Source organism: Acanthopagrus latus, chromosome 2 (assembly GCF_904848185.1).
Source record: "Acanthopagrus latus isolate v.2019 chromosome 2, fAcaLat1.1, whole genome shotgun sequence".
Classification (NCBI taxonomy): Eukaryota; Metazoa; Chordata; class Actinopteri; order Spariformes; family Sparidae; genus Acanthopagrus; species Acanthopagrus latus.
The window spans coordinates 28,877,663-28,903,309 of NC_051040.1; the positions used below are offsets into that span (position 1 = coordinate 28,877,663).

The 25,647-nt window shown below is 40.0% G+C and overlaps 1 protein-coding gene across 11 annotated transcripts in view; it reads left to right on the top strand.

Annotated features, from left to right (window-relative positions):
* The window catches only part of brip1 (BRCA1 interacting protein C-terminal helicase 1), a 108,775-nt gene that overhangs the window by 42,034 nt on the left and 41,094 nt on the right, over window positions 1–25,647 (top strand). For 4 of the 11 annotated variants that reach the window (XM_037074188.1, XM_037074197.1, XM_037074205.1 and 1 more), the window contains exons 17-26: window positions 2,346–2,458; window positions 2,544–2,626; window positions 2,779–3,096; window positions 4,804–5,526; window positions 9,283–9,762; window positions 10,599–10,666; window positions 11,103–11,181; window positions 11,292–11,504; window positions 11,849–11,991; window positions 12,426–13,039. In XM_037074188.1, the coding sequence (XP_036930083.1) occupies window positions 2,346–2,458; window positions 2,544–2,626; window positions 2,779–3,096; window positions 4,804–5,526; window positions 9,283–9,762; window positions 10,599–10,666; window positions 11,103–11,181; window positions 11,292–11,504; window positions 11,849–11,991; window positions 12,426–12,590 (2,385 nt within the window). In that variant the 3' untranslated portion in view covers window positions 12,591–13,039. Of the gene's footprint in view, window positions 1–2,345; window positions 2,459–2,543; window positions 2,627–2,778; window positions 3,097–4,803; window positions 5,527–9,282; window positions 9,763–10,598; window positions 10,667–11,102; window positions 11,182–11,291; window positions 11,505–11,848; window positions 11,992–12,425; window positions 13,040–14,391; window positions 14,411–25,647 lie in introns of those variants that run through there. The other 7 variants (XM_037074249.1, XM_037074232.1, XM_037074223.1 and 4 more) reach the window with 6 other exon arrangements.

Consider the following 25,647-nt stretch of genomic DNA (forward strand, 5'->3'; position numbering starts at 1 on the left):
GGACACTGTCTTCAAGACGCGCCACTCAGCTGTCAGCTCAGCCTTATGTGGCAGATGAGGCGCTCAGCAATCTCAGTGACAGGCACAAGATGTCCCAGACTGCCAGGGGCGTGCACACTGACGCACAAATACACACACCCTGTGTAAAATGTAGCTCAAACCAATGCGCTCAGCTGCGAATCATGCCTAGTGGTCAAATATATGTTTTAAGGGATGAACAGGTAGCTGTAGAGGACAAGGCCAAAGCAAGCGAGTGATCTCCTGACATTTTAACTAATCCCTTCTAGCTTGTGGTTTCTTGCACATTTGCGAGATTTGCTAGCAGCCAGAATTGGCTTTTTCACATATGCAACCTGTCATGTTAGATTGGACAGCGACATGGTACAGACTAGGGATGTGATGGCTCGAACGCTGAAATGGACTGTGATTGGATTTAGATGACACTGTCGGCTCGAGGCTACTGGCCTTTCTGTCCAAGCTGTGGGTTTAGAAGTAGATTCTTTAACTGCCCTGGTGTCTCATACATTGGCAAACATCTCACCATGAAGCCAGCAGCATTAACAGGACCTTCTGTGACATGACTATATGAGCTGCTTCCCATTGACAGCGTGCACTACTTTATTAAATATACAGATAAAACCTGTGAATTTAAATCTCCTGCCAAGCCTAAGCCCACATCATACAAACTATTAAAGTCTTCCTGTGTAAGTGATAAGGTTATTCCATGGTGGCAGGTGTTGTTCAGTTGTGTGCATGCTTCTTAGGTAAGGTGTTATTAGTCATAGTCCAACTTTGGGGCGACATTTATGATTTCCTGTGACTCCGCTTGTTTGTTTATGTACACAAGCCCAGACAGGCCACAGCGGCATTGCGTGATGCGCGCGAGGGAACAGGCTGTACCTGCCACGGCCCCATGTTTGGTGGCTCAGGGCATACACATGGTACCTGTCAAAAGCAGTTAAAGCCCTGTTCAGCTGCCTGCCCTGCATGGCATCCCATCAGACGCCAGCTGAACTTTTCACTTGTCAATTCTGAAAGGTTAGCGCTAAAATCAGCAGCGACAGATGCAAATGGATGGGTGCTTTCTTGGCATTTTTGTGCAGGGATGCTTCATGTCACCTAGACCACCTTGTCTGCCCCCTCCTATCTCCACTCTCCTCTGTCATGGCCTCTCTTTAGCCCCAGTGCTCCCCTTTCAGAACAAATCTGTCTACAAAGGCACACATTTAGTTGTTAAACAAGTATTTATTTCAATGTGTAGTCGTTCCACATTAACTAGAAACTTGTTAACTGTTCCTTCAGCCACTTTGCCTTTTTGATAATAGTATACAGTAGAGACACATGGACATAGACGAAGAAGCAGAAGCACATTAACAATTACCAAAATTAATTTTCAGTCTGTGTGATGCCTGAAAATAAATCTCTTTACCTTCACTCCTAACTCTGAGAACACACACACACAACACAGATGGACAAGTATAAGTTGAAGAAAGTCCTGAATCATTTCCGGGTGTCCAGGTTCAAAGTTATATCCATATTGAGAGACCAGTTAACCATTTTCTTCTTTTAAAATTATTTATGCCTGGGGCGCCATTTAGCTCAGCGGGCAGAGTGGGCGTCCCATGTACAGAGGCTCTGTCCTCAAGGCAGTGGCCCCAGGTTCGATTCCCGGCCTGGGGCTCTTTGCTGCGTGTCACTCCCCCTCTCTCTCAACCTGTTTCCTGTCACATCTAACTTCTTCTATCAAAGCCAAAATTATATTTAAAAAAAAAAAAAAAAAAACTCATGCAAATCCATACACGAGATTTGTCTTATCTGAGCTCCAGTTCAGCTGTTGCCCATTAATTGTATTTCCGCATTTGATACGCACAAAGTCACAGTACACATCCCATGAAGTGACCGGCAAATTACACACAGCCCAAGGCACGAAGCATCCAGCTAGCTAGCTATGAGAAGTTAAAAACATTTTCTGTTCATTATGAAACTATTAGTCTAGCAGGCTACTACAGTCTAGGTAATTAATGAGAAACAGTGAATCAGTTTGATTCTCTTAATGTTTATAATCTTGGCTACATGACTTTGTAATTTCATGATTATCAAACAATGATGATATTGTTGTAGTATGCAATTGGCATTCCTATTCTGTGTTTGTTAGTCACATACAGTTTGATGAGCTAAATGAACCAGAAAAGGGCACCGCCCGATGAATACAAGATAACTGATACCTGAGGTTTGCCATATAAGGCACGCTGAACTGAAAAACAGTTTGATTTCACTGGACATGTATCCAGACACTGTCCCATAGATACTGAATCATCTTTTAATAAACTGGCCTCTGGTTTCAGGTGGAACTGAAGATGAAATACAATGACCAGCACTGCAAGTCCAGAGGTCTCCTCCCAGGCAATCGTTGGTATGAGATCCAGGCCTACAGAGCTCTAAACCAGGCCCTGGGGAGGTAAATGTGACCTCTACAGCTCCAGTGTTATGGGAGATTCACTTTTCTTTCACTTATACTCAAACCTTCAAACTTCAATTTACAGGTGCATCCGCCACAGGAATGACTGGGGCGCCCTAATTCTAGTAGATGACCGTTACAGGAATAATCCCAACAAGTACATCACAGGTACTGAATACAGTCTACAGAGAACACTGGCTGACTTCATTTGTCTGCCGCTCATCTTGAACACTAGATGGCAATAGTTATCCACTGTGAGATAACTGTAACAGTGTTTGGTAGTATTTATCTCTGATGTGTGTGTCTTTGTGTAATCGCAGGTCTGTCTAAGTGGGTCCGCCAGCTCGTCCGGCATCATGACACCTTCAGCAACGCCATGCAGTCTCTGGTAGCCTTCTGTCAGGTGCAACAGAAGGTTGAAGTTTTCCCTGCAGACGGTCAGAGCCCCAGCTCTTCTGTCTCCTCTCCCAATGGTCACTTGTCAGCCACTGTAGAGGAACAGGGTCTATCCAAGGCCTCAGAAGCTCAGATGGCCTGCTCTTATGTCAAACCGCACAAACCCCAGCCGGACACAAGCCCCTCAACCTGCCATTTTTTCTCTCTTACACAGTTGAAAGCTGAACAAAATGGAAAAGCAGGTGAGCTAAAATGAAGCACTGTTATAAGACTTTTTTTGTGCTGCAAGGTTAACATATCTCTCTAGTCTTATCCAAGACACTCCTAAAACAACAGCTGTATATTCTGAAGTAAGAATTTTATAAACTGGTCTCTACCCTCTCTATTAAGGTCTATTTGAATTGTTACTCTTGAATTGGTGATAAGAGGTTTGAATCTGCCATATGACAACATTTTTATGTTTATGGTGAAATAATTGGGACAAGCTTTTTAGCTCATGATAATATTTAACACATTGTTCAGACACAGCAAAAAGGAGTGTGTACAAGCTGTAACTTGTGAATTCCTTGAACCCAATGAAAAATTGGCTCAGACGGAAAACAAGAATTCAATATTACAGCCAGCGAAAAGAAGCTCTTATTTAACATTTTATGTATGTCTGCAATGAATGCCATCACTTGACTCAAAAATTTTCAAGGAAATTTAAAATAATCCTTTTTCAGCTGGCTGCAAGAAAGTGATAACTAGTTGAGGTCTGCATTTTTTTTTTAAATCAAAGATTCTTTGTTTGGGTAAAAAATGTTTTACTGTTACAGATTTGATTCCTATAAACATTCTGTGACAACACTTAAAATGCATGTTGCCAAACAGTGAGAGATAAGTAGTTGGCGAGACTCAGAATACATATGCAAAGGATAGCAAAAATAAAAAGGAAAAATTCTAACTTTAACTTGAATTATATGTAGACTGCAGATAAAGGATTTTGTTAGGTCTATTTTATAGAAGTTTTTACATGAATTTCAAAGATCAAAAATCCATAAAATGAACGAGGTGAGATTGGACAGAGTGACCCTTGAAATAAATTAAAGTGTTTGTCTTTATGATAATAAAATAACATGTCATCCAGGGCAACTTTGTGTTCACTCTGATTTGGTGCTGCTAAGGAGGGAAAATACTGCTTCCGCATGTCAATTCTAATATTTGCTTTCATTCTGTTTAATTCATGATATTGATGTGATAGAATTGTCGCTGTTACTCTAAAGTGAATAAATGTATGCTAAAACAGGATATCAACATATATGACAATCAAATGATCCCATTGTGTGGGACTTGCTTCTTTTTTCTTTCTTTATAAATTATGACATTTTAAGTAACACTATTTTTAAAACACAGTAATCAGAAGGTGTTTCATTTTTGTGCTCAGGGATGTATGAGCATGACATCACCACAAGAAAATATGTTGAGGTGACGTGTTTGCACATCGCCTTGCTGAGCACCCATTGTCTTTGGGGTCATGACAAGGTTGAGCTGTTAGCCCAGTTGAATTCGGTTTGGTGGACAGGGATGGTAGCGCAGCAGTAGCACAGACCCCCACCCCTCATAGTTGGGGGTGGACGTTGGGGGCGGGGGCCATGGGATCAGTTGAGTGGCTTGCCTCATTATTGTAAGGTCTTTTGCGTGCCTGAGTGGCGCTGGAGCGAGCTGATGAGCAGATGTTGGACTGTTGCTTTTAATTAAATCCCCCTGACCTTTGTTTGGGTTATATTGAGCGTAAGCCCACATTTATAGTTTTTTTCCTAAAACAGCCTTGACAAACTGAATACCAGTCTCATTTCATGGCGAGACCAAGAGATTTCTTTGTTATTCTTAATATGTTTGCTCTATGGTCTTGGTCAGATTTTAATTTGGATTAGGTTAATAAATATCTCTGTTTTGTTTTCTTGATGCAGAATGTTTGAAGACAATGCACCAGCCCCCAGCAGAACCTTTATCGCATCAAAAAAGTACAGAGCAGCCTCTGTACCACATTTTCACCTCCAGCCCCATCAGCACCCGTTTCAAGAAGCCAATCTTTAAAGAAACAACATCCAGTAAGTCTAGCCAACACGTGGAAACATCTAACAATTCTGAGCATAAGAACAAACAGCAGATCTTCTCACCACAGAGGACTGAGGCTGCTTGTCTTAAAAAAGGGGCCCCAGACACGTACAGTGATATCCAAGTGGAACCACTCAACATGGATCCGGAGCCTTCTACAGTAACAACCCCTCCAAGCTGTGAAAGTGAACCACCCTCAGCAGACAGTCCAAATGAAGACGAAGAGGACGAGGACCAGACTGTCTTCTATACTCCAGAACTTTTCGAGAGCGAAGGCAATGAAGGCAGCCCACAGACAAAGACCAAGTCACCTTCCAGGGTGGAGAGCCCTGACCTTCTGTCAGGGGAACTTTTTGGCTCTGAGCAGGCCCAGCAACAAGCGTCTGCTTTTGATGGACAGAGTGCCATTTCAGTCAGTAAGGAGGGCGCAGGACTGTCACAGGGAAAGGAAGAAGAAATCAGAGGACAAAGGCAAGGTGAGGAGGAGGAGCAGTTGGATAACCAGAGCAGGCAGACGGCCAATAGGCCACGCAGACTGTCCAGGTCCAGGAAGAAAGCTTCCTCAACCCCAACAGGTAACTAACAGTCAGGGAGCAAAACAGATTGTGTTGTATGTTCCATGCACTCTATGCTAGTAAGAGTTTTTCCACCAAATATTTGCAGCAGATCGACATTTAAACCGATTGCAGTGCAATGTAAAATGTCACATTCAGTTCATACTGCATACTTTTTATATTTCATTTCCAGTTTCACGTTCATCATGCAGAATTTCATAAACACTATGTTGTATCGGATCTAAGTGATGCCTCAGACAACTAGCCCACACACTCTTACCATGCACACAGTAGATGATGAGGCTCGGCCATCTCAAATCAGCTGCTTATGTTGTGTGACAGCACATCTTATTAAGGCCATTAAGCCTGTTCTCTGTTAAAAAACAAATAACCATCTAACAGGATTGAAAGTGCTGCTGATTAAAGATTCATTTTAGCTAATCATTAAAATACAAAACCGCAAACTCATTTGTTCTCTGTAGAAGAAGGTAATCATTCAGTTCAGTTTTAATGATGTGTCTGTTGGTTATGGGTGAGGAATAGACATGCTTTAGACATGCCTGATTGACCCTAAGGAAGAGACATTAATTTTTTCAATTTCAATTCCAATTATGTAATTATGTGCTGTAAACTTGGTATGATGGTATTTGTGTGTGGATACACATCTTCCAGTGCAAGCATCCATATATATTCTGTTAAGAACTCTGTTAATTAAATTAAACGTTGTTTCACTAATATTCTCTCATCCTTTTTTCTGAAATGTTTTTTTTTTTCTTTAAATACACTGACATGTTTCAAAATTGACCAATTTCATTGGTGGACATTAAAGTACAGAAATAAAAAAAAAATGTACTCAAAATAGTAAATAAAAAAAACATACAACACACAATTAAAGTCAAATAACAACAGAAATACAAAAGTACTTCAGTATAGAACTTGAGTCAACCATTAAACTATCTTACTTTGCTCACTGCCCACATTTGTTCTCACAAATGCAAACTCCCGCTTGGACTTTGCTTCTCAGTGAATACAAAATATTGTAAGGTAGACATTTAAAGAAGGATTTCACCACAAGAAAGATGGTACTTTCATAAAACTGGGCTATGTATGCGATAGAATGACACATAGAAATTGGTGCTATATGATCAGTGGAAAGGGCTGTGGTATCCCCTTTTGCTGAAAAGGTTGAACACGTGCAACAACCACAATGCACTGCACCACACCGGATAATTAACCACTCCCGCTGATGGATGAACTACTGCGAGTTGGATGGTGCTTGGTTTTGGCTCTGGTTCTATGGTAACAAACAATATCATATTAAATCTAAACAGTACACTAAAAATGTCTATTTAGAAACAGGATTGTGGCTCTTATTTGCTCTTCCTTGTTTTACAGTTCAATCACATTTTTTTTTACAGCTTCTGTTTTTTATAGCACAAAAGCAATATGGTGGCCAATTCTGGTGCAGGCCCTTTCTCCATTGAAGATAAATAAAAACTCAGAGTTCAGCTTTTACACTCCTTAGGATCGACAGGTGCATAGGAAAAGATTGAGGGGCCAGCAAAATCAGGAAAAACACTCCTGCTCACTGTCCTCTTCACTTGCAATTAAGTTTAATGACAACAATGTTGTAGTACTTAGACTTAGCTAAAACCACGCCCGCAATGCTGCACAGAGTGGTGTTCACCGTTTACTCCAAATGTATTAATGTTGAATGGTTGCATGTCCAAATTGCATCGACAGTGCACTTCCTTGGTTCCTCAGCAACATACCTGTCAAGTGTAAAGTACATCCGATGAATGGTTCTCTGGAATATAACATAACAGCCAGACAGATATCCCATGCATTATAGTCAGTTGTTTCTAATATATTGTTATTATTTATATCAGCAAGGGTAGACTAAAATATTACAAAAACTTCTCGGTACAGTGCTGTACAATACTGCAACACCATAAACTACACACAGCTTCCAAAATGAGCGGTGTCCATTTCCCAAAACAGTTTGAAGAAAGGAACTTCATGATTCACAAAAACTGTTGGATTAGACTGCATCAGTTTGAGCTAGGTAGACTGAGTATACCATATTTATTCACCTAATGAAGCCCTAGTGCTACTACAATAAATAGTGAAATACGTTGTCTGTAATTAATCTAGATACATACAATTCAGCCAGTGATATTCTTGCCATCCATTAACCGTGTAATTTCCATGTTTGTAGTATTTACTGGTTATTTCACTCCTGTATAATTCACTGACATTTAGATCTTAACCTGCTCTTTTCTATTTTATTCATATAGAAAATCAACAATGATTTGTGACCTATAGTATGTATGTGCAATACTTTCACATGTGTAATCAGCAGTTTAATGGCTATATTTGATTGTCTGAGGAACCGAGGCTGTGTAATCATGCCAATGCTTACTGGACAGTCATCAAACTGGCTTAGTTGAAGGGAGACGGAAAAATGAGATTAAAAATGATTACGCTGATGTGATTTGTCTCATTACAGCTCAAACTGCACCAATGTGTGATTTGTGCAGACGAGTAGAGTAGACAAGTGTTCCATTAAAGCCTTTCTTTGCTCATCAACTGCCTCCCCAAGACCCTTGTATATGTAATCGTGCATGACCACTCGTTAACGTCATCAAAACACAGCACGAAGAGGCCAGCGAATGTGTGTTAAAAGCACTTATTAGGGAGCCCGCATTACTGAAAGACACAGTAATGGCTGTGAATGACTGTGTTTTTTTCCATTAGACTAATTCAGCCTTTCCACCCAACCCCAAATCATTAAAATTACACTTAAGACAATATTTTTAGTTAAAAGATAGACTGGATTTAGCCAAAATCACAACGTGGAGACACAACAGAAAAAAGGAGCACATCCACATTAATTGAAATCACACAGATTTGCGCTGCTTGCACAAATTAAATTCTGGCATTGTGAATGATCAGCACTCATAACACATAAAGCGACTAATCAACAGAATGAAATGCCTCTATCAGCTTTTTTTTAGTGCTTTGTCTGAGAAAGTTCCTACTGATGTAATTGTAGACCAGCCACATTGACAAACCAGAACAGTACGTGTACAGTTGACAGGAAGGACGTGAAAAGATTATGGAAAGGCATCAGCTCATAGGAAAAAAACCTCTAAATTATTTTGCAAAATTTCTAGTGTATGTTTATCCACATATTTGTGTCTCCGATTACAATTGTGTGTAAGGCTGTTGTGAAGTGTATTTATCACAGTACCCAATAAACTACCAGCTATGATACAGTGACTGTACAGGACATCCTCCCATCTATGAAACATGCAGGGGTCTGTCAGGAGCCCAGAAACTCACTGACCTTTTATACACACACATTACAAGCAAACAGATCACAGGTGAAGATGGTTACCTTTAATAGCCTTTTAAACCCGTGTCAACTTGTGTGTATGTTATCAGAAACCTCCAGGGTATGTAAACTCTTGAACAGGGTCATTTTACAAAGTTTTCATAGTATCATTCATATTTTGTGAAAAATATGTATGTAAACTTATGAGCACAACTGTTAATGAATGCAAACCAACGGGAAAAAAATTAATAAAACAGACAAGCCTAATTAACTTAATTCTAGGATCACTATGTCTTGTATGGGAAAAAAAATCAACTTTCTATATAATCAATTCTATATAATTCTATAATCAATAGTGATAAAATGACATCCAATTTATTCTAACTCAGGAAAACATGAATGCAAAGTTAATTTATACCCCAAAAATGTGACATTGACAGGTGGGGGCGATGAAGTCAAGAGTGTAGGGAGAGTCTGTCTTCAGCAGATTGAGACCCAGAGCAGCCAGAGGACAGACAAGGCCAGAGCAGATCATGAGTCAAAGGTAAACAGAAGACCACCCAGAACCAGTTCCACCAGAGTGTACAGCTCAAAAAAAGACAGAGTTCAAGAGAATTATCAGCCACATCTTTTACCAGCTATTCAGGAGGATAGCTGGTTAACCTGCCAACAGACAGAACAAATCTCGAATCCAAGTGTAAACAGCGCAGTGATGGAGTCAGGAATGTCCTCTATGGATGTGAGGGAACACAGAGCTCCTAAAGTGCATACCACAACCGTCTGTTCCACAAGGACTGAGTTTGACATTGTAACTCCCAAAAAAGAAGATGTAGACGTTCTGCAAGACGCTGAAGCAGCCGGATGTGGATCTATGGGTCCAGCAGTAGTTGGCCCAGGAAGTCCACACAGCAGCCAAAAAGGTAAACTGATCTACACAGGGTTAGCTGGGTTGATTAGCATGCTGCCAATGTTACTTCATGTGAAAGTGGAACAGTAGCTTACAATAGATCACAAAATGTGTTTGGCATTTTTTTTTCCAGAGAAGTTTTACAAAATGTTGATGAAAAACAAAATCTCAAAATGTTGGGAAAAAAACATGGAAAAAAAAAAAATCCAGGATATTTCCTTTCATCTGTAGTTCACATACTTATGTAACATAGTCTTTCAGTTCAAACTGTAAAGGTGTGCCTCAGTTGATGTTTGATATTAAAATGTGCCTCCTGAAAATATGAGGCCTGGCAAATGTGCTTCAAAGGAATTAGAGTCTAACAGAGTTGAAAAGAAGATCCCATCTGAACTCCCTCCAGAGATGATTCCCTAGTTGGATGCCTCAATAAATATTCAATTTAAATAATACTGTCAACTGTATTTGTTAATCATGTCATTGATGTGAAGTTGTAAAGCATGATTTAAATGCTTGAAAATAGCCCTAGACTAGAGCCTAGAAGCCTAGAAGAAGTCCCCAACTCATTCTTGAGTTGGGGACTTCTTCTAGGCTTGTATTACAGTATATCAGATCATATAATGAATTAATTCAATACATTCAAATTCAACCAAAACAAAAATAATCATGGAAACGTCAGAGGTGAATAAATATGTTTTTACAGACTATGATATTAATTCATGTGTCTGCTTAGGTTCATACTGTAAAATTAAAAATATCTCTGGAAATCCTGGTCACTCTTTTTTTCTGTATCATACTGCAGTGATGTTTCTATAGTTAAGCTAAAATGTAACTATCATTTTTTCAACCGAGTGATAAAAGTGCGGAGATTTTGCAAGCAGAAACACAGGAGACTTAGTAAGATGGCCCCAAACAGAAAGGTAAGTGCAAAGGTAGCATGTTTTATTTTTTAGCAAGTCAGTGTTTTAATTGTTGTGCTGCTCTTTCACCTTACATATTCCAATATTTTTCTTTTCTGTATATATTTACTTTTGAATTAAAGTATCCCTTTCAAATAGAAGGACATGAAATGCATTACACATGCATGACAGATAAATGAATATTGACACAGATCACTGCTCCAGTTCACCTATGATCAGGGTTTTTGTTTAAGGTCACATCAAGAAAAACACAGTGGATGGTAATGAGTCAGATCACTCCATCCTGTGTGAACACTAAAAATCAGAAGGCCCACAAAGAAAAAAAGCTGTCTGACGTCAGCGTTATCAGTAAAAGCAATACAGTATCTGACATGCAAGACAGAAAAGACTTTATCTGAAGACTTTTGAAAACCTTTTCTTTTTTTCTACTTTTAAGAGAGTCAGAGAGCAGGAGCCATGCTCTTTGGGACTCTACTGTTCTCTGTGTGAAAAGGAACTACTTCCAGTTGCACGTGGTAATTTCTGAGAAGTCCCTGTCATTTAAATGTATTTATAACAGCGAATAAATATATATCAAACCATTACTTAATGTGATTATATGAATTTTCACTACTTAATTTTTCAGATGCATTCAGGCTCGCGCTTTGTGAATTTGACCATCTAACTTTCCTGAGAAAAGACAGATTTATTCCTGCAACACCAACACACGGCTGCCAGTGTGCACCACATCAACCATGTGATTCAGACAACTCTGGGTCAGTGCTGGTTGTCCAAAATCTCACATCACTAGAGGGTCTACGGACTGTTCTTCAACCCTACTGTGATAACAGATTAACTGGTGAGTAAACAGCTGCTTTATCTAGGCCAGAAAAGTATTTAAGAAGTCATAATGATATCTTATAATAGATAAAACTACTTCAGACAAATCAAAACTATTTAGAAGTAACATGTATAGACACACTTTAAGAGGTTATGACTTAATTGTTGCAAATGTATGATTACTGTAAATGACTTGCAAAGATGAATGCACTGGCTCTTCTCCCAGCTCGGCTGTTGAAAAAAAAAACAAGTTTAATATTCATACAAACATATTTACTTTTCATTTTGATCCTCTTATTGCACATTTTTCACTCCAAGTAGTAGTAAAGTTGCAAACCTTCACACTGCTTCTCATTCATGCAGCATATAATGCCATCTGGAACTCTGAGGACAACTCTGTTACCAGATTTCTGCAGTGCAAAGGCTGTTTGTCTCAAAGCCCCAGCCTGTCTGCACCTGTAATTGCAGCAGAGGTCCACTACCCTCGAGACATGGCGCAAGATCTGGTAAGCTTTATGCATGTGAACAAAAATGATAAAATCTATATGAGCTCAATCTGGATTATGTACAGCGTGTTAAGCACCAAAGCGTTTAAGGCAATTTACTTTAGATTATAGTCAGAGGAGTGGGAGGAGGTGGTACAGCTGATATCAGAATCAGTACTGTAGAAAATGAGTATTTGAACCAAATATTCATTATCGATATTTATTGATATATCCATATTTTTTAGTCACTTAGTCAGTCAACTAGTGAGGGTAGGTAATTCCGTTTATTACTAGTTGTAGCCAGCTGTACTTTACGCTATGTCCCAGACAGGTTTGAAAATGAGCAGTTACTGTGAGGCTAAAGGTTAAACAAGGTTCGACCCATGACTTGTTTTCTGCAGAGAGGTGATGAGAAGTGATGAGAGATGCTGAGCAGTCTTTTGCTGTCTTTTCAGCATTGTTGTAATGGCAGTGTCCTCAGTAAGAAGAAGTTTCAGCAGTATACAGTTCAGATATCCTGCAATTTTGTCAGGGTGCGTTTACTCGCTTCTGTTGTTGTTGTTCTTGTACCTCTAACTTCTAAAAAGTGGACACATGTTGTGCCTGGGGGCATGTTTTAATCAATAACCACCCCCACCCCTTCCACAATCAGATTTACAGTGGTAAGAGAACAGAGACACTGTACAAAGTGTCACAGCTTCTTGGAATGTCTTAACCGTTTCTTATAACCTTATTGATTTGTAAATCCTTAAGCTGCTTTTTTTACTGATTTGCTTTGCAGCCATAAGATGCCTCTGTGATATGCTGTGTCTATTAAAGGCATGTGGTCATGTTTCAGTCAGTAAGAAAATGGTTTTGATGTAATGGATGTACTACATATGCATTAATTGTTTTTTAATTATTTTAAGACCAAATTTTATATCGAGAAAGTGTTGTTATCTTTTCAAAATAGAATATGGATGTGTGTATAGTAAAAACAACACTGCAGCATAGTTAGATAGATGAATGGAGGAGTTTATTTATGATTAATGAAATGAAATAGTATCAGAGGAGCAGGATGCTATCTATGATATTTCACAAAGATGCGGAAAGGTATCACGTTCAAATATTTATTTTTAGCAGAAAAGAGTTATTATCATTATCATTATTATTATATTATTAAATACTTTGTTTGTATTTATATTTGTGTCATTGTGTACTTTGCTTATTTATTACTGTTTTTTTCCCCCTCTGTGACTGTGAATGTCAACTGTCAGAGCTCGTTTTAATGAAATGTAATTTCTGCACCAATCCAAACTGTTGCCAGTAGTATGAGCATTTAGAAGTACGCGTGTGGTCCTTTTGTTTCAGCAGCTTTGTAAATGTCAAGTACTGTTGAGATTATCACTGGCCTGTCAGATTAACAAGATTAACCTTGATTGATTTGTAAATTCAGATTTATCTGTAACTTTCCAAACTCTGTGGTACTTTCATATCTGAGTATCAAGACACCTTTAGACAGTCTTTTTAGATTTTTGGATTAAAAAACAAAGCAAACAGTATATTGTTTAAATATACCTGAATCCAGGGTGTATATTTAACAATCTGATAAAATAAGCAGAAACATGATTGTAGATAACAGATAAAATTGCAGGTTTTGTGTAAATGTGTTGCTTCAAGTGACTCAGTCTTTGATTCACCCTACGTGTTGTCATTCAAATACAACCATTTTAAATTAAACAAAACATTGTTTGTTCTAGTAAATAGTATCAGTGCCATTCAGTTAACAGTAATGATGTGGTGAAGTCGTGTGACTGAGCCATTATAAAGCAAATACTATCATCTCACACAAACTAAAAATATTTCCACTCTTAATGGCATTCAGTAGAGTACAGACCTTCTCTGAGGCCCAACAGTTCCATTTTGTACTCTTTCATAGATACCAGCCACCTAATTACAACTGATCCATGCCTTATTCCCTGAGAAATTAATGAAATGTTTAAAATTGTAGTATCTCAACATTTTAGTGACAGTGAGAAAAATGTCCCTGATCTGTCCCTTTTCATAATACATACCAAAAGTAAACTGGGTCTATTCTGGGCTGAAACCCATCCTCCATAAAAGTTTAGTGGAAATCTGTTCAGTAGTTTTTGTTTTATCTTGCAAACAAACCAACCAACAAACGGACACAAGTGAAAACAAAACCTCCTTGGTGGAGATAATTAAAACTTGAAAACAAAAAGAAAATAGAAAGAAAAACGGCAACTTGTAGGCACTGAAGGTCCTCATATTTAGTTACAAGGAGTTCTAAGAAAATATTTTACAATGGGTCCAGTGTTGTGGTGCAACATGCTCCCGTCTAAGTCATCATCAGCCACAGATGTCATGGCTGTTTTTAGGTCTGCTCATATTCTTCTTTATGTCCATTTCTCTTTTTTTCAGTGAAAATTAATGTGCAGTATAGTCATTGCATTGCACTAAGTCAGATCGTGTGCATCATCAGAAGAATCATCAGCTCCATCATGATCTACTTTGTCTTAAATTGCAACTGTGAATTTCAGTAAATGCTTCCGTCTGACATTATGTTTAGATAATGGACTTATTTGTGAAAAAGCCTTAATATTTTTGGCCATCTGGATCCCAGTGCGAATCTGCCTAAGCTCACAGTTTGAACGCACGTCTCGGCCCCCCTCTTCCTGCGAGGGGTTTAGGACACACTTTGGTTCACCCTTCACTGTTTTTGGATATTCGCATGATGCTTTTCAAGTTCCTGCTGTTCAGCTGTGAATTTGACAGACACCATATTGCATGTAAAGCTTTGGAGTCTGTCTGGATGCGATCACCAGACACCCAAACTCCAGTCCACATGCACCCAGTGAGCAGACACCGACACTCATGGCGAGGGGCGTGACACACTCACAACTTTACTGACATCATTGACCACTATCTTTTTGACCTGTTAATCCCTATTCATCATTGTTGTCATAAGCCCCCCCTCCCATTCATTTATCCCCTTGTCATCTGTGCCAAAACTTGGCACTCCTCATCCCTCCAACACCTGCCTTAAACTCTTTATCTGACCATAATAATCACATATAGTTACTACAGGAGGCCTTCCCATTTAATAATTGTCCATCTCCAGATAATAGGGGGGTGTGCAGAGACCATGTGTGTTTTAATGTGCTTTGTTATAGCACAGAGGAGGTTTGCAAGTGCTGATATAGTGACCTTTATTAAAAGGCAATCTTCATGCCCCAGTGGATATTAAAGGTGATTATTTTCATCTGAGTGATTTATTTGTTGTACAAAATAATGTGCACTTCCATTTGTTCAGAAAAGGAATATTTCAACCTGAAAATGTAAATGTGTGTGTGTATATATATATATGTATATATATATATGTATGTGTGTATATATATATATATATATATATATATATATATATATATATATATATATATATATATATATATATATATATATATATATATATATATATATATATATATATATATATATATATACTATACTTGTTGTTGAGTTAGAACAGTCAATGTGGAGGATACACAATATAGCTCATATAGCATCATTATAGGTGTACATCATAAATAATCTCTGGTTTGAATAAATTCTGATTTGGATGCATCAGGAAATCCCAGACCTGGAATTTTTCGATGCCAGTTTTTGGATGCCAAAAACTCAGCTGTTTGCCTTGAGAATAAGCTCTATCAGCTGCCTGTTCATTAACATTATCGTGAACATGCGGTATGCACCATGGGACTGTAAAAATGCTAATGCATAGACTCAGTGATCTTTACTTTAAGACATGCTAGTGGGAGATCTAATTTTTAAAAATTAGAATAATGTCACATTGTACAGAATATACAAGGTCTTGCTACAAAAATAGCATGTTTGCTGTAATACTCCTTTACTTTTAATGAAACATGTAAGTGAATATAATGTTTGTTTTAAGATTAGAACACATTTTTATTTAAATGTTGTTATTGTTTGCTTTCCAATATGAATATCATGCTAACCTTTGTGTATTTTGAGAGAATTGTTTTTATTGCATGTTATTTTAGATTGAAATAAACAGCTGCGGCCACTGTGGTGCATTGGGTGAATAGCTAATGAAATTGATTTCTGTAAGCGTATGTGGTCAGATAAGGATTGCTTGACCGGATCATCTGCTAGTAGAGGGTCTTTAGCAGTCTGTCTACAGGAGCAGCTGTTAGAACTTGGCTTGAGTCATAGGTTTGGAGCTCCTTGGATAATAAACCCAGATTTGTTTCAGAGGGTCAGTGGAATAAGACACCTAATCTGCCTATGTGGTTTTGTAAGTTGACTAATCTTGATATAGACATCCGTTATTTGGGCTCATCTTAGTGTGCTTACACCATAAGCTGGTTAATGCTATAAGTGTGATTGTGGTAACCATTTGTCAGCTGAAAGCCTGATGCCTTTTTAGTTGTGCATATTGCGGGGAGGTCTCAGCAGGAGAGCATTAAATACTGGCAATTAGCCATTATTTAACATGATCCTGTTTGTGTTAGAACACAGACAGAGATAAGAAACTCTGATCCATTAAACTACTTATCTTCTTTTGTGTAGTATCATGCTGAAGGTATTTTGTAGTTGTCTAGTTCTACATCATTTTGTTAATTCCTTTATTATTCCATACTGAAAAGTTGTGTGTTTGTTGATTCAAGAGAGCAGAGGATTTTGTTCATACAAGCATAAAACAGTAGGGAATAATTATACAGAACCATTTATTTCTTCCCTCACTGATTTTTTAGAAGCTATGTTATTATCCATTTTCTAATCAATAAAGCTGATCCTCTTTATTTGGGATATAATAAGATGTGTCACTATGCCACACACTGGAAACCAGTCAAAAGGGTTGATTGATTTTATCTAGACAGAAGTAAGTGTTAAATTGTTAAGCCGATAGCGTTGATTTAGACCAGGGGTGCCCACACTTTTTTAGCTTGTGAGCTACTTTTAAATTGACCAGGTCAAAATGATCTATCTACATCAACATACTAAACATCTATTTATTTATACATAAACTGAGTATACTTTATATACCACAATGCATAACTGGTATTGAGAGAGTAATGTAACCCTTGGTATTGCATTTGCACATAAAAAAGACAGCAGTAATGCACATAGGTGACAAACAGCCATCAATATTGCACACAACTAACACACAGGGAGCAGCTGATTTTCACCATTAAGTTTTTGTATGACTGAAAAATGTCCCTGCATGGTTCTTTCATGGGCAGTCATGTTAATAGCTCCTCTTTTGCAGTCGTATCTGTAAACACCACCCGAATAAAAACACACAGCTGGGCTGTATCGCTGGTGTCTGAAGCTCGTGTCAAAGCTTCGTTTAATTTCGTTTTCTTTCCGCTTATCCTTGGGGGTCGCGGGATGTTGCCGTTTCCCCCTAGGGGGCTGCGGGGCTTACTGGGGCCAAATCCAGTTCACACAATGGGCATAGGCCAGGGTACACCCTGGATGAGTTGCCAGCTCATCGCAGGACCCTTACTGATGGCATCTGCACATCAGGAGCAACCTTGGGGTTCAGTATCTTGCTCAAGGATACTTCAACATGTAGCTCAGTTCTGCCCAGGGGAGCCGGGATTCGAACTGATCACCAGTCCACCAGCTCTACCCACTGAGCTACAGCCGCCCCCCAAAGCTGCTGTGTCAAATCCTCGGTCATTACATTGCAGTGCTGTGTAACTATACTTCTTGATAGCTGAAGAACTTTGATGATAATAATATTTCTGGTTTGTTTTTAAAATCCCGAAACAAGGAGTCAGCTGCCTCAACAAAGACCTCTTTTATCTTCTCTCCATCTTGGAAGGACTTCTTATGCTTAATGACAGAGTGACTCTCCTGTAATGATGTTTTGGTGGCAGCCTTTGCTTGTGAATTCTGCTGGGTAAAAAACGACTGCTGTCTGATTAACTGTGATTTTAGTTCCCTCACCAAGCTCGCTTTTTGGATGGAAGTCAGTGCCGTACTGTTTATGAACACTTCAAAAGCGCCTCTCAACATTCCCCTTCTTCGGAATAGCGGTGGTAGTTTGACAAATCAGACAAATGCACTTTGAAAAAGACATAGTGAAAAAAAAGTCCTCCTCCCGTTCTGCATGGAAGTGGTATGTTTTGGGTTTTTTACTTGGTCCAGCTGCCCCACTCATTTTTTATATCCCTTCTTTTGTTGATATCAATTCAAGCCGCTAACCAGGTCACTTAGCTCTCTTGTGTTCTGCAGTAGCTAGCGCATTTGCGCATGCATGGTGACCCGTGAGACATGACGCGTTACCTGTACAAGAGGAGATCTCAAACTGGCCGTCCTGTATGTCAATCAGGTGGCATAGATTTGACTTGGCCTTTCAGAGATTCACCATGTTCTACCCGCACTACCTTTGCGATCTACCGCTTAATCGTGATTGACGTATTGGGCACCCCTAATTTAGTCCATATATTATATCACTTGTCTAACGCTTGTTCCATGTCAGTCGGTTGGTCATTCGTTCAGTAAGAAATTTTGTACAGACATTCATGTTCCTCAGATGATGAATCTTGCTAATTTTGGCGATCCTCTTACTTAGGCTCTAGAACAGGGGTTGGACCAGGAGCAGATGGATGGAGTGCTTTGGTAACCCCACCTCATTGGAGAAAAAATACAAATCTTGGGATATGGAGAAAACAGGTGCTTTAATTTCAAATGAAAATGAAGAAAAGCATTACAACAAAATATCTGACTTTGGAATGAGTCTTCCTCTTCTTCTTCTTCTTGTTTCCCCGGTGCCAAAAGTCAACAACGACCAGTGCAAGGACGAAACAGTGCCAGCAAGTCAGTCTGTGGAGCTGCGTTATATTTGATCTATGTGCACTGTTTATTTTGAGAACGTGTGCATCACGGAGACACTTTTAATTTTAATGGGGACAGTGTTGTTGGTCTCCTTTTTTAGCCAGCGCATCAAAGTCTGGAGTTAGTTTTGTTGTGGCGAGTCTCAGAATGGATCTGAGGTGTTGGTCTGTTAACTTGGATCTGTGGCTGGCTTTGTTGATGTTCATGACGCTGAAGGTCTTCACACAAGCATCGTCTGCGCTGTCCGCCGGAGATTTGGAAACGCGGCTGCATTGAGTGAAGCATAGAAGTCATTTAGTTTCAGAGAGTTGAACTTCTCTTTTAAGACAGGGTCGGACTGAAGGTCGATCAGTTCGAGCTGCAGCTCCTCTGGAGCTGTTTTAGGGTCTTGTGACAGAGGACAGGCCACCAACTGAAGTGACTTGTCAATTTTGTCGAAATCCGAAAACCAATGGCAGAATTCTCCGTGCAGCGCATCCAGTGACTCACTGTATTTCTTCACTTTTGCTCTGGCCTCTTTTAGCGTGGCTAGTGTAGGAAAATGAGTGAATGACTTGTTCAAAATTTGCCTGGAGAATAAAGCCAGCTTGGATTTGGATTAGGTCCGCTCATCATTAAAGAAGGGTTGATGGGTCAGAGGGTAAAGTGCAAACGTGGAGTAATAGGCCTACGTTTCACCTCAACAAAGCCAGTGTCTCTAGAGTGCGCCATCTAGTGGGAAAACATCAGAATTGCAGGGAAAATAAAACATTAACAAGGTTTATTCATTTAATTTTTTCAAGTTCAGCGGGCCGGATTAAAACGTTTAACGGGCCGCATGTGGCCCCCGGGCCGTAGTTTGCCCATGCCTGCTCTAGAACCATCAGCGAGCTGACATTTTTGGCCTTTAGTGGAATATTACATGGAGTGTGATGACATTTTGTAAGGATATCCATAGTACCTAGATGATCAATCCTAGGGACTTTGGTGATTTACTACTTACTAACTCCACTAGCTGACAAGTGTCCCTTATCCTGGGAAATACCTCACCTCAATAACTGCCAGCTGGATTGTACGCAATTTGGTGTAGACATTCATGGTTATTAGATGACTGATGCTAATAACTTTGTATATTCCATTACTTTTATTTGCCACCATCTGTTCAAAACTTCAGTTTGTCCAATACTGTAGTTTATCACAAACAGCTGCTAAAATGAGTGCTAATTAATTATTTTTTGCTAATTAGAAAATGTTTCATTTTACATTTTAGTAAAAATATATAGCTCAAAGCACTACTGTGTAGTGAACAGCCTCACAGAGCAGCTAGCCTGGCTGTATATTCTTGTTTGCCTCACAAACAGGTTTTCCACATGAATAAAAAATATATACTTTGTGTAATTGCCTTCATAATAGATGCATGCTGTTCAACCATCTTCTAATTGGATGATCATATCAGTATCATACCATATCAGTGGACTTTTGACGTCTGTCAATACTCTCCTACATGCTTCTGTTTTTGATGTTGCTTCTGACAGAAAATGTGTCCTGAGGTCTCTTTCAGGTTAATAAAAGCATATTGTTTGAGGCGTTTGAACAGATGCCAACTGTTGTTCCTTTTCTTTAAAGAAAGCCATCTCCAATAGGCCCCTTCTGAGCCTACGTCACGATTAGGTCACGTGTTCAGCTGGAGGCAAAACAAACCGATTTTGGAGGCAACAGCTAATGTTAGTAGCTCCAGGACTTCATCACCATACAGACATGGTGAACAGACACTGCGGTCACAAGTTGATCTGGCCTTCTTCTGCGACCCCGAGGTGGCTGTGTGTTTGCTGTGACGAGAGAAATAGGTTATACCGCAAGTCACCTGCATGATTTAATTAGCATAGTGGTTTGACTGCCGCGTTGGTGTTTTTTTCCCTCTGTGAATGTGAGTTCAAGTCCCGTAATTGTTGTTGTTGTTGTTGTTTTTTTCACAATGGTTATAGTTTCCCTATGTGATGCACATTTACTCAAACAGGGAAAAGACACAAGTAAGTGTATTTAATAAAGGTTTATTAGAGATACACATTCACAGGAAGAGTAACTCTCCATTTTCCTGTTTACAACTTCCTTTACAATCTTCCGTAACAACCAGCAACTTTGATACAGCGACTGAGGGTCAGACACATTTAATCAAACAGCAGCCCGAACACGTATCAGGTGTGTTTTGACCAGAGAAAACCTGAACAAAGAGGCAGATCTGAGGACAGCTACATCTTCTCTTCCTGTTTTCAACATCTGTTGTAGCTACGGTGACCACACATAGCCCGGTGTTAATCCGAAACACTGGCCACTCAACAGAGGGTAAACCTGTCATGTCGTCCTTCCACTGAGTGAGCGCGTAAGGGTCGGTCAAGATGGTCCCATCTGATAAGATCAATTTTTTTCAATAACACTCGCGATCACGTATAGCATGTGTCTGTACATACTGCTATAAATTCTCACCTTCTTTAGCCATTTTGTGTACGATAATGATAGCCAAACAAGCCTAAACAATACTAGCTAGCTAGCTAGCCGCTGCGTTCAAATGTTTCTTCTGCCTCCAGTGATCGCACCGCTCACCCAGATGTTTACAATCTGTGAAGGGGTCTATAGCTGCCACAGGCTCCAACCACAGCACAAGGCCGCACCTCCTGCTTTGGCTGTTTCTGTGGCTTTTATTATTGTTTTGGTTGTGACTGTCTGTAAATCTTTACAGCACCAGAGACAGTGATAAAAAGCCGGTTCCCCCACCTGATATTTGCCAACACTAGGGAAGAAATCTAGGTAACTTTAGCCTCTGCTATAGCTACGCCCAACTTCAGAGCCAGGTGCAGCTGTCAAAAGGTGGCTGCTGTCAGGTCTTGGCTGTGTTGTTTTTCTTGTGAGGGCAGTCTTCCTGCAACATGTGTCAGCGACTGAAGAAAGTGCTAGCAGAAATTAAGATGATGTCCCGTACATATAGAAGCTGGTCCTTCCTGAGCCTTCCAACTCCCAGGATGAGGAAAACAAGCGATTCTTTCATGGTCTCTGCAGCCCACCCACTAGTAACACAGTGCTACTACCGGCTGTTCAAATTTAGCTCCTGTCGTTACGTAACAAAAAGAGTCATTTTCATAGGCAGGCCTCCTCTGCACAGTGACAGGAGATATCCGAGAGGGGAGCGTTCATCCCTCACTCAGAGCTAGACACACAAATAGCTCTGTTGTTGGTTGTAAAAATCAACATCAGTGCCTATATTCTGTCCCAGCTACAGAACAACAGAAGAGACAGTGGTTGCATTTCATTTTTAATGACAACGTGCCGGCTGCGGTTCGTGTTAGCTTGTATTTGTGTGCTAACCACTTCACATCGGGGGGTCAGTACAAAGCTGGTTTTGCCTCGTCACTGACCCTCGTTAAAAGATCAGTCCCAAACATACGGGACCCAGCAACTGCACCCAAGCCACAGCCAAGTGTCACCGCAGTTTGGTAGTATTAAAAGTTGCCATCGAGTATGGTGAGGTCAGCTGGAAATTGGCTAACTAGTTAGCTCCGCTTCGATCCGCTATGCAATGGCGTCTTCACAGAAGGATCTTGAGGATAAGATACGATGTTCCTTTAATAACCCCCCTCGGGAGAAATTCACAGGTAACACAGCTGTTCAGAGGGAAATAAGCAGCAAAGAATAAAATAACAATTTGAATTCAAATATAATAAAAACAATTACAACAAAAAAACACACAGTATACAGTCGCTGTCCTTGTGTGTACACGAAATGTTCAGTATATAATAAATGTGACTGGCAAATGTGCAATGTTCAGGGTTCCTGAGATATTAGATAACAACATAACAAAAAACAATCAGTCTTTAAGTGACAGTGAAGTGTATGGTTGAGTCCTTAATCAGTGGAGAAAGGAGGTGTTGGGAGCTGTAGTGGTGGTGTTGTGTAGTCTGATTGCTGACCCCCAAGTGCTTTGAGGTACTTGGTTGGATGAGTCTGTGGCTGAACATGCTCCTGAGTTGCCTCAGCTCGGCGTAGAGAAGGTGAGAGGGATTGTCCATTATAGCTTGCAGCTTTCTCTCATCCTCCTCTCTGTCACCACCTCCACACTGTCCAGTTTGATCTCCACTGTTTAGTTTCATCCCCACCACAGAGCTGGCTTTCCTTACCAGTTTGGTCAGCTTGATGGCACCACCGTTTCGTTCCACTGTGCACACTGCTGCAAAGAATATGACACTGGCTACCACACACTGGTAGAACAATCGTAGCTGCCTGGTGCACACATTGAAAGACCTGAGCCTCCTCAGAAAGAGCAACCTGCTCTGTTCCTTCCTGTCGAGGATGAGATGATATGTTTTAGAACTTGTAAGAGTATATTGAAAATCAACCAGATGGGGCGCCGCATAGCTCAGTTGGTAGCGCGCGACCCATGAGCCGAGGCTCTGCAGCGGACCCGGGTTCGACTCCCGGCCCGGGTCCCTTTGCTGCGTGTCACTCCCTGTCTCTTACCCTGTTTCCTGTCTAACTCTTCATCTGCACTATCAATAAGGCCAAAAAAATACTTTAAAAGAAAATCAACCAGACAATAGGACTTTTAAAACAATGAATCATGCATTGTTTAAAAGACCATAAGATGTTTGCAAAAAAATTACCATAATGGACAACTATACAACCTGACAGATGGACTAGAAGATCATTGCGTAAACGTATTTTCATTGCCTACCTTCTCATTGTCGCCATGTTTTACCAAGCTGTATAGTTTGTATTACCTTAAATGGTGGTGTCTCATAAATCTGTCTTGGGAAACATTTGCTTCTCATTTGGGAACAGCAGTTGATTTGAGTCAAGGTTTTGGTCTGGGGATTACCTCTCTAGTTTGAGCAGTGCTCAATTAGCCTGCTACTAAAAAACAATGCACACTGTCTCCCTTGGTTGAACTGAATTATTAGCAGATCACTGAAAATACATCAGATTTCTCCCACTTAACATTAAATGGTAAATTGCCATGTGCATTACGAACTAGCTCAGCTGTGAATATGTGCAACATACACAGCAGGTAGATGGCACCAGGCATGCAGTTAGGGTGTATAGGCTGGGGGGTTAAATAGGCATGTAGCACATCTGATTTCAATGTTGTTTGTTTTTTAAACAACCACAATCTTTCTCTAACCCCAACCAAGTGTGGGCATTTTGGGAGAAACATTATTTTTCCTTTGAGGAAACTAACCCTAAGGTTTCCGTAAGGGAAAACTAAGTTTTTCACTGAAAAATGACCATCCAGTCATCATCTACTCACCACCATGTGAATACACCATACACCATACCATACCAGTTTAATCCAAGACCCTGAAATCCCACACTGATTTGAAAATACATTATTTAGATCCTTTTTACACTTACACAAAAGTGTTACCAAGCACCCAGTCGTAAGAGGATACACAAACTCAGCTGTGCGTTTAAGATGTAGATTGCCTTTTTTCAAATCAGTTGTGGATCTTGGACCTTCTGTTGATGTGGATGACGTTGGACAAACTGTATAGAGCCTTTTTATTTATTTTTGTTTTAATAAACGTAGAAAACACTGGTATTGGTCACTGAAAATGATGAAGGTTTCTGCATAATCATCTATTATCAATGTTTGGTCTTGCAATATGGCTGCATTAGATTTTAGTTAAGCCAATAATATACATTTTTGGTGCACAGTTATGATCTCTGGGTGGAGTTTTTTGCAGTCTGTTGCTCCTCACACTGGCAGATGTGGGGAAACTCCCTCAGCTACGCTTAAGCACACCTACATTTCGGAATCCCTCTGCAAATATTTCAACAGATCAAACATGTTACTTCTCACTCATCTCCCGGTAAATGCTTCGCTTTTCATTCCTCGGAATGATGGATTGCCTTTCTTTTAACAAAGTGCAGGTGAAAGGTGAGGTATTAAAAGCTGTCAAAAAGCTACTTGTCAGAAAGCTATGTTGGAGTTCAGGACTTACAGATGTGCAAGGTAATGTGTTGAGAAATAGGCGGAGTGAAAGCACAAAGCTGTTGGTGGTCCAGTTCTGTGTAAATATTGCAAGTGTTTGGGACACTGTTCGTCAAAACACGCTGCAGTTTCTAGAGGTCAACTGAAGAATGCAGAACCCCTGAAAAATTTAACGTAGGTGACTTATGCAAATAGACACCTCTGACATATGTGAGACTGGGTATGGTTGTATTTCTTCCAACATCTTATATCCTCACCATTCCAGTTATCTCACACCTATTCTCACCACACACAATCAGTCGAAGTGCTGAGGAAAATCCCAACGGAGTAATGACGGGAAAGTTCTTTGTTCTGGCCTCTTAGTGGAATCTGTACGTGCTGACAGACAAGACCATTTAAGAACTGGGGCTCTTAAAATCAAACAGGACACACTCAGTGTTTAATTCTGTGGCAACATACCCGAGAGCTTGCCCTGACTCATCACACTTTCAAAGCTTGCTGGCACACCTCGCCGTGGGAATGACACTTCTCAACCCATCTCTGTTTGAACAGGTTGATTCCACTTTCTCTGTGCTCTGTGTTGGGCATTCAGCAGCTTTTCTGATTTATAATGGAGCAGTGACTGAATGCACGAGCTCAGACTTCAAAAAGGGTTAATAAGTGTTGAATACAAGTCCTAAGTGTGTACACGAATGCACCTACCCCTCCGTTTGAAGTATGTAATAATCCTGTTTTATTGTTGATGAGCGGGCAGGTTGACACATAGGTGCGGACAGATAGGCATCAATAAAACCTGCTGCTGAGCTCTATGAATTTCACTGTCGGTGACTGTGTTTTCTATTCTACATATA